General features: G+C 39.6%; 1 protein-coding gene across 2 annotated transcripts in view; it reads left to right on the top strand.

Moving 5' to 3' along the window:
• Positions 1-10,000, top strand: part of LOC146483274 (dynein heavy chain domain-containing protein 1-like) — an 84,606-nt gene that overhangs the window by 20,960 nt on the left and 53,646 nt on the right. The window contains exons 14-23 of one of the 2 annotated variants that reach the window (XM_085106337.1): positions 207-302; positions 1,048-1,182; positions 1,900-2,131; positions 3,659-3,874; positions 4,506-4,644; positions 5,245-5,393; positions 6,087-6,448; positions 7,785-8,036; positions 8,889-8,981; positions 9,539-9,853. In XM_085106337.1, the coding sequence (XP_084962463.1) occupies positions 207-302; positions 1,048-1,182; positions 1,900-2,131; positions 3,659-3,874; positions 4,506-4,644; positions 5,245-5,393; positions 6,087-6,448; positions 7,785-8,036; positions 8,889-8,981; positions 9,539-9,853 (1,989 nt within the window). Of the gene's footprint in view, positions 1-206; positions 303-1,047; positions 1,183-1,899; positions 2,132-3,658; positions 3,875-4,505; positions 4,649-5,244; positions 5,394-6,086; positions 6,449-7,784; positions 8,037-8,888; positions 8,982-9,538; positions 9,854-10,000 lie in introns of both variants that reach the window. The other variant, XM_085106336.1, reaches the window with a different exon arrangement.

Here is a 10,000-nt window from a genome sequence, read left to right as displayed (position 1 = left end):
GCCGACCACATGCTGGAACTGGGGGTGGTCGGCAAGGGCTCGTTGCGTCCTCGGTGGATCTTTTACCCCCCCCCCCCCCCCCCCAATTGCCATTTCTACGTGGTCATGCGAGCCACATGAAGGTCTAATCATTTGCAGATTTTACTTGTACCTGTTGTTTTTATTTGGTTTGATTATAATGGACGTGTGTTGCTTCAACATTTTAGTGGCTGTACCTCAGTAATGTGTTCGCAGAGCCAGAAATAAGGAAGACAATGGTGGACAGCAACCAAAGGTTCCTTGATGTTGATGAGAAGTACAGAGTAAGTAATAATGTTTGTAAACAATGTGGTTTTGGAGGTGCAGTGGTGTCATGGTAAACTCGCCAGACTTTTGCTTGTACTTTTCTTTGGAGGATCCAAGGGTTTGTGGTTGAAAGCTAGATTGGTGTCGGCATTATTTTGTCATTTCTGAAGAGGAGAACCTTTTCTCCACGTCTCTACTTATCACGCAAGTGAATAAATTAGCTCCAGCGACAAAATGCTGAGGCTCACCTTAGCTACACTGCGGTAGCATCCCAACCAGGAAGAAATTGGGGTTTGGGGAGGTGGGACCTGTGTTAAGGATAGTGCCTTGTTTTGTTTTTGCGCATACATTCTGCGTGTCTCCGGATGGTCTGAGCAACTCGGGTTTCTAAAGGACGGTGCCTAATAAAACAAAGTAAAGGTATTTTAAGGAATTATTCAAAAAATGCACGGTTACCCCCAATTTACTTTTTGGATTCCAACAGCCCTTGCTAAGATCTGATTTTCCCGCATAGTCATAAACTGTGCAAAAAAACAGTAAGAGTTAATTTGACTAATACTTTTGGTTTGTCAAAACAGTGTCCTTCACTCACAGAATTGGGAGAAATTTATGTTTTGAGCAGCTGGCTTGACCCAGACTGTTCACCCCTCCTACTGTACATTAAGTTACCCTCAGGGCTAGTGTGAGTGAATCCACTCCAGCTGGAGCAAATAAATCAGATGAATTGTTCCTTACAGCATTTATAATTTCGCTTTTACTAAGGAATTTGTTCAAGTGATTCTCAAGGACCCCAAAGTGTTGTCAGTATTACCGTTGAAGAAAAGAGGAGAGAAAGGCTGGCGTGAACTGCAGGGGGACTCCCTCAGAGAGCTACTGTTGGAACTCATCAGGAAGGAGGTAGTTACAATATGGAACGTTGTTTGGAAAGTAAAATTAGTTTTCCTTGACACTGAAATTCTTCCCACCAAGTTATATACTTGATGTCATCAGTAACATAAAACATGGACCTTGCTGCACTTTTTCTGTATCATGTATGCCATTACTGCCTAGCGGCATGTATTTCTCACTCAACTTAACCTGGTATTTGCTAGTTAAGCTCAGTACGCTTTGCTTGAGGCATTTGCATTCTTGATTGGATTCCTTGAAAAAGAAATGTAAATAACATCAAAAACGTGATTATTGTATAATGCAATTCCAGGGATTTGATTGGCTTAGCGCCTGCGGGTCAGCCATTATACCATGATCGAGAAACAGCGACCATTAAAATTGCCTTCTGCTTGTTTCTGCAAAACGAAATCAGCAAGGTCTAGCAATAATTCTTGGTTGTTTTTAATAAAACAGTTACGTATTCCACTCGCGCTTGTTGGATATGAGATGATCATAGCCAACTCGATGCTACGCGCCTCATTGGCTATCTATCATCTCATATCCAACGCGCGCTAGTGGAATAATTGTTAAATATACCGGACAGCTTTTATGGGCTTGACCACATCATTCCTTTCATTCTTGCTTTTGTAGTCGTGGATGAACTTTTTTGTCGATAACACTTGCATCAGTCTTACCATTTGTTGGTATATTAAATGTTAATTTTTGAAATTATTTTTATCCTTATAGGAGGAATTGATCAGATTGGTCAATGACTACATTGAGAAGGCCCGTGTTGCATTTCCACGGCTTTTTTTCCTCAGTGACAATGACCTTCTCAGCCTGTTAGCTTGGTCTCGCAACCCTAAAGACTTGCTTCCTTTTGTGAAAAAGTGCTTCCCTGGTATAAAGAACCTTCAATTTGCCTTGCCAAAGGATGGTAACTTGAAGATGGCATCTTCACTGGACACAGCGCTAAACGGTAATACTTCCCAAATCCTCATCTTCGGCCGATACTCGGTGTAAGAACCCGTGACATTTCTCCTTTGTTTCTCCCTTTTGTTATCCTGCACACTGTTTTCCTCTGGAGTTTAGACCTTTTGTTTGCTTCGTTTTATGTCATTTGTGAGTTTGCCATGGTTTTACACCGAGGATGAGTCCCATCTTCGCTAGACTGGAATCACGGTTTCCTTGTTTTAGATGATGTTCAATTTTGGGTAATGACTTTAATGAGATTTTACCTTTTGGAGCTGCATGTTAGCAGTCTCTCATTGGACTTGGGAAGGAAGTAGTCTGCCAACGTAATTTGTCTTTGTGATGTTAATTGTACCCCTTGCTGAAAGCAAGGTAATGCTATTCTGAGATAATCATAAATTCATATCACACTTTAAAACCAAATTCAATTTTAACAGTGAAAAATAACAACAGCAGCAACAACAAAAAACAAAGGTTGGTTATATGTTTAAGCGATTAACAGGAAACAGCCGTGTGTTGTTGAATTAGAATTCTTGACATTACATGATTCTATTTCAAACATATCAAAAATAGAAAAGCAACAACAACTATATCGACAGCAGAAACGACTTGTCAATTTAAAGCTATATCTGGTTTCAGTGAAGGTTCTCATATTATCTCACTTATTATTTAAAGTTTGTGAAACAGTGCTGTGACATTGATAATGATCTGAAAGCTTCTATATAGTGAATATCACAATCGCCACAAACTGCGGCAAAGTACTTTTGTAAGATTCTGACCAAGAAGTGCAACCCTCTTTTTGTAATAACTGTCAAAATTCCCGCGCGCTGATTGGCCCGTAGCTATTGCCTATAAGAGTGCAGACAATAACAGTGACGTCAGATGTAACGTGCGCGCTTTCTTAACGGAAAATAAAGACAATTCCACTCGTACTTTTCCATTTTATTGTAAAAAAACAAATAGATGGTAGTTTTCTATGGTCTATACTCTTAAAGACCATAAAATGACGCCGTAAATTTTTCAAAACTTGACAGTGAAATGAAACCACTCGCCTGCAGCTCGTGGTTCCACTTGATTTTTGAACATTTGTGACGCCATTTTATGGTCTATTTAACAAATCGACGGCAGTTTTCCATGGTCTATAGTCTTATAGACCATAAAATGACGTCAAAAAATGTTCAAAACTCAAGTGGAACCACGAGCCGCAGGCGAGTGGTTTCACTGCCAAGTTTTGGACATTTTATGGCGTCATTTTATGGTCTATAAGAGTATAGACCATAGAAAACTGCCTTTGATTTGTTTTTTACAATAACATGAAAAATGTACGAGCGGAATTGGCTATTTTTTCCATTGAGAAAGTGCGCGCGTTACATCTGACGTCATTTTTATTGTCTGTACTCTTATAGACAATAGCTACGAGCCAATCAGCGCGCGGGAATTTGGACAGTTATTGTAAAAAAGGGTATGGACCATGCATAGAAAACTACCGTTCATTAGTTAAATAGCCGATATATTGACGTGTTTTTTCTCACAGCCCATCTATTACAAGTCACTGCTCTTGAGGGTCTACTGGAAGAAGTTGTTCCTCTGATATCAGTAATCCCCGCTTCCCCTCGGCCACAAAGTTGGCTGGTTACGCTAGAAGAGAAAATGAGGAATACGTTGGTGCAAAGCCTTGCAGAATGTGTGAAAAGAAGGCTGAATGGGAGAGAGAGTGCTACCAGACTGCTGGAACTGTTGCCTACTCTAGGTGAGAATCTTAATGTGTCTGGTGAGTTAAAAAAAGGTTAAATCTTTTATTCCATCTCAGGTATAGCTTTGGTTGTAAGCTGTCTGTCTGCAGAACAACAGCTCTGGTGTTGATTCTGGCCGAAATAATACACCAAGTTTTTTCAAGTAGCAACACACTTACGAAGAAGGTGTCCCTTTCTGTAAATGTTAAGACTTTACGTGAATTGAATGCATTTGAGCACTTAGAAATGCAGTTCTCATTGTGGTCTGGTCACACAAAGTAGTTACAGTGAGGGTGTGATAAATCCTTCCACGCAAGATAAATTTCTTGGCTGTTTTGCCTTGAAATCTTGTTAGAATTCATTAACAAATGGCTTTTCCTTGATTGACGCCCACCAAATGTCAACGTTATCTGTCTCTTTTGAAGGCGATGGGTCGCGTGTTATAGTAAACGCTGTAAGAATAACACCTTTAAAGAGGAGTGTTTATATGAGAGGTTGGCACTTATTGGATGGAGAGTACTTTGTAAGAGCTGGAATGGGAAACAACATGACAATGTCACTTTGCGAAGATGCATCATTGAAAGGTGACGTAAAGGGTGTTGGTTTTTGTGGTGATCATTCCTTGATGTATGTTCATTTTACACACAGGGCCACACGGTTATTTGTCTGATCACACTATGCTGAAGTTTCCGAGTCAGTGTGTTTTGACTGCTGAAGCTGTGATGTGGAACAGAGACATGAGCGAGGCTCTGCAGAATGGAAGTTTGCGCGGGCTATCTGATTTAAGGCATGTTTGATTACTACACTTGGTGTGGCAGTTTTGTTACAAGAACGTGATCACCAGATCTAGAGAGTGTTCACCATTAACTTTAACATGGAAGAAGTAACAAAACCCACAGAAGAGAATTAGACAAACTTAAAAACAGTTAAAACTAATGCAAGGCACACAAACAAATGAACAGATGAACAAAGCACAGAAACGGATTGAAGATCCAATCACGATTTTACAAAAACTGTAAAAATTCTCGCGCGCTGATTAGCTCGTAACTATTGTTTACAAGACTTCAGACAATAAAAATGACGTCAAATGTAACGCAGCTACTTTCTTGACAGAAACTAAAGCCATTTCCGTTCGTATTTTTCCATGTTATTGCAAAAAAAAAAAAACAAAAAAAAAAAAAAAGAAAAACAAATCGACGGTAGACCATAGAAAACTGCCGTCGATTTGTCAATTTGAAGTCTGCTTTGTTTGGTAATTTGTGTTTGTAGCTGTCCTTTCCAGATACAGTGCCCAGAGTTGCCATTTCCCACAAGGTTAATTTTAGTCACAAGCTGTGCTTACCAGTCGCTTCTGTGTTGTTACAAGTAATTGTGTTGTATCATGTAGGAAGGTCCTGGGAGGTTTTGTGGATGACTTGTCTTCAGCCATCAGGAAGAACATGGAACACAAAGAATCAAGTACAGTCAATGATCGTCTTGAGCTGCTGCTAGCTGCTCTAGTTGCCATGGCAATATATCAAAGGGACACTGTCGTGGGTAGGTTTTTAGTTCCGACGATGATGATGACTTACTCAGTAAGGGCCTTCACAGACGAGGTAAGCTGTTATCAGTCACTTTTAAGTTGTCGATAACAAAATGTTATGGATGACAAAACATCTCGTGCGTGACTGAATCTCAGTCACTTTTAAGTTGTCGATAACAAAATGTTATGGATGACAAAACATCTCGTGCGTGACTGAATCAAGTTATCGACTACAAGTAATCGACTCCGAGTACTAACAGTTGTCGATTCAATTAAGTTGTCGATTGAAATAGTCGTCGTTAACAATTTGTCTTGTCTGTGGAGGCACTCACAGAAAAGTGCTTTCAATGTCTTTAGGGGTCTTCAAGAAAGCCTTTCTTAGTAGTCTCAATGGTGTGGCCGTTGCTCATGAAAGTTTGTAAGAAAATCGTTTACTCGTTTAAGCAGGGAAGCTTGAATCAGTAGTGGAGGGGAACTGTTTGCTTTTTTCATCCTTGGAACTAGTCAGATTCAATTATCCAAAGCTGTTTGTTATGTTTGGTTAAAACCGGCAATGAAACAAATACTAAACAGACAACAGCAATAACCCCTTGAATGTACTAGAACGAATAAAAACAGCAAAGAAAAGATTCATGCATACGCACACTTCTGAAAAGCCAATGTTGAGCTGCTTGCACTGATGCTAATGGCCAACACGTTTTGCGTAGAATTCATCAACAATGGGATCACAGATGTCAACAGCTTTGAATGGACAAGTCAGCTTCGACACCAGGTGGAAATGAAACAGATCATAAGCTCCTCTTACCAAGGTGAAGACGACATGCCACGTGGCTCATCCACAATTCCTGTCAACTACGCCCATGAGATAGGACTGTGCAATCTTCATCAGCTTGGCAGTAGTTTTGAGTATGGGTACGAGTTCCTCGGCCCAACACCTCGGCTTGTTGTGACACCTTTGACCCAGAGATGCTTTCTTACGCTGACCATGGCTTTGCGGTCTCACCTCTGTGGTGTCCCTGTGGGGCCTGATGGGATTGGCAAAACAGAGACTGTTAAAGATTTGTCCAAGGTAAGGCACGTCATACTCTGTGTGTGTGTATAGTGTAGGTGGCTTAGATCATACATAGCGTCCTCTGAAGTATCTGTCATGAAAGGTGTTTGGCATCGTGGTTTGAAATCATAGCTCAAATTAGAGGGGAAGTACATGTATCATGGGGTTTTTCTCAAAAACCTCGTGTTAAAAATGGTGAAATGAGACCTTCACTTGGCTACAAGATAATTCTAGAACAACGAGAGAAAAGAAGTTAACTCAATTCTTGAAACGAACAACTTGTGATCTGTTCTAGCGCATTTTGGAAACAAAAATGCGAGAACTTGAAAGACGATAGCTCAACATTTCTCAAATTTCAATCCATTTCGACCTACTCTAGTCGAAGTGCTAATCCATTTCGAACTACTACGGAGGTACTAATCGACAGTTTTATTGCACTGGGGTGATAATTTGTAACAGAACTAGACAATTATTGTTTGTTTCTGTTGACAGACGAACATTTTTGGGTTTTTAAATGACATCAACTTCCCCTTTAATGGAAGTCTCACGATTGTGTATAGTGTTGGTTGCTTAGCTCGTACAGAGAAGTTGTCATGAAAGGTGTTTGTCATTGTGGTTTGGAATCATAGCTCAAATTCATCGTTTGTCTGACGATTGTGTAGCATAGGTGTGGATCGCCACGTTTTGACCGCTATACTGCTGGGCCGTTTTGCTCGAAAGCCGAACGCAAATCTACGCTAAGAAGTTAATCGAGGTTTTCATCTCGCTCGTTAAAAATGGTTTTAAAGGCTAATTTCAAGCTAAAGGTAAAGAACAGTCAAAGACAAAACTGAGGGACAAAAATCTTTTGGCAGAATCTTTATTGATTAGTCATTAAACTCGAATCAAAGTTTACGTTTATCCAGGATTAATTTAATTGGGCTTTGAACAACTGGGCCTTGGTCTTCATCAGGCGATGATGTCTACATCCTACACAATGGTAAAAGTAGACAATAATTGTTTGTTGCTGTTTACAGACAGACGTCAAAGTTCATTTTGGTTTTCATTTTTTTGTTTCGCCAACAATAAATTATATTAAAACAAAAGAAAACAAATACACATCAAAATAAAAAATTAGATACTTAAAGTAGTTACATTTTAACAAATCTACAACACTTGATAAATATTACATTATAACTATAATTATTAAAACTATATTATATTAAAACTATATTAAACTATATTAACTGAGTAGACAAGAATGAAATTACAAATATAACATAATTATACGGATTTACAAAGGAACACACAGTTAAGTATTTGTGGTGACCGCTTAGTGGACTTACATGTAATTATGTTTGATGTTCTTTGTCAGGCATTTGGGCGGCATTTGGTCATGTTTAACTGTTCAGAGCAGTTGACGAACTCCATGCTTGTGCGTTACCTGTATGGTATGGTGAGTTCAGGAAGCTGGGCCTGCTTTGAGAATGTGGATTGTCTTGGTCCAGGTATCCTCTCTATTCTTGGTGAACATCTTTCAACGATTGTAACGTCTCTAAAATGCTTGAAGAAGTTTGTTCTTTCTCAGTACACTGCAAGAGGGATTTCCAAGACAGATAATCGAAAGGTATGAGTTTGCAATGACCCTTTGTAGCTTCAAAAATTATGGGCGATAGAGCAGCTCTCATAAGGTCTCACGTGATTGGCTTGCAACCCTTCTTTACAACAATAAAACAAACGACAGAGCAATACCCACGACCCTAAAAACAATTGAACCTGCTACACAATTAAAACGATACAAGCGTACAAGAGCTGCTACACTACTGTTAATTGTAAGGGTCAGTTATTAAAATACAGTTTAGACGGTGTTTAACAAAACCACGTTCTAAACCATTTTCAATTTTGCCAACAATCATATCTAAACATTGTCTACTGCTGACGGTAACAAGAAGGCTTGTATCCCAGACTAGAAAACTATTTATCTACTTAAAATAAACCACTTATAAACAGACTTGGAGGCCCACTGATTGTCTTAAGCCGCGGCCTAAGTTAGACTCTGTTTAAATAACTGACCCAAAGTGTTTACCAGAAATTTCACTGTTAAAGTAAAATGTTGCTCAGTGTTGTTCTTTTTTGTTTTGGTTTTCCTTCTGTGTTTGAGGAAATGGTTGTGGATACCAGCACATGTAGAATTGTGCAATGGTCTACCTGTTCCTGAGCCGCAAATTGGAAGCTCGAGGCTCCCTTTGTTGGTATGGTTTTGTTGGTCACTAAAGATTTGAAAAAAAAAAAAAAAAACACGTTTTTGTGCCTCGGTGGTTTCAATTAAGATGCAATGACCTCAGATTGCGAGTTACCAGAAACATACAACGGTTCCGGTTGCCTCCATGACGCTCAAACGTCTCTGCTTACAGTAAGCTTCCCAACATTTTTGAGGAGCTTCTGTTGTTTTCATCTCAGTCGCCTTTTCATTCTACAGGATGAGGCAACTAACAGAAGGAACAGTGTTACTACTCTCAGTCCATTGCCAAAGGAAGCCTTCCCACCAAACTACATGCCTGATCCTGCTTGGGTAAGCTCCTTTTACAATAACTGTCAAAATTACCGCCCTCTGATTAGCTCGTAGACGCTGTCTATAAGAGTAAAGACAGTAAAATGACGCCAAATGTGACGCACTCGCTTTGTCAATGGAGAATAAAGCCAATTCTGCTCGCACGTTTTCCATGTTGTTGTAAAGAAACAAATTGACGGCCGTCCTCTATGGTCTATACTCTGATAGACCATGAAATGACGTCTTAAAAATGTTCAAAGCTCAAGTGGAAGAAGACGTCATTTCATGGTATATAAGAGTATAGACCATGGAAAACTGCCGTCGATTTGTTAAAGGTCAAAGTGTTCAGTATAGTTGCTGCCTTGGAAACCTGTTTGGAAATTCTAGATTCCTAACTTGTGTGGAAACTCGGAGGGAAACACAGTTCTACAATATCGTTAATGCATCTTAATTTTACTCGCCAGATTTTCTATCTGACCTACTGACCAAAATACAAGGGACATTGTTGAGGTTATTTGCTTGGCAAATGTCACACTAAAGTCAGTTAAGCCACAAACCCTTTTTTTATTTCTTTTCAGGGAGGTCATCTTCTACAACGAAAGAGGCATTTGTCTGTCTCAAAAGGAAGTGATTTCCAAGACAACGAGTTTTACAGCGATGTTAACCCTCATCCTTCAGCTCTTTTGGAAATAGAGCTCCAAATCCCTGAAACATTTCAGGACAAGGCAACAATGGAACATAAGAGGCAAACCAGCTTCAGAGAATTTGAAATGCCTCTTTTGGGAAACATTGTTTTGGAGGGACAACTGCTACCAGCCAGTGCGATGTATGGATGTTTTATGACCATGTCTGGGAGCTGCAGTTTGTATGCTGATTTGCCTGAGAACTTTAGAGTAAGCCTTTATATTTATATTTACTGGTTTGGTCGTTTCTTTCTTTAACTCAGGGCAATTTTTATTTTACTGTGTTCGACTAAGCAGATGCATACTTATCTGTTGGTGTTCCTGTTTTGTCATGTGTGTGTCCTCTGCACACCAGCA

The sequence above is a fragment of the Pavona decussata genome, unplaced genomic scaffold (genome assembly GCF_977016875.1).
Source record: "Pavona decussata unplaced genomic scaffold, jaPavDecu1.1 SCAFFOLD_40, whole genome shotgun sequence".
NCBI classification, from domain to species: Eukaryota; Metazoa; Cnidaria; class Anthozoa; order Scleractinia; family Agariciidae; genus Pavona; species Pavona decussata.
The sequence above is the reverse complement of the archived record's forward strand: the minus strand, read 5'-3'. Positions and strand labels throughout refer to the sequence as shown.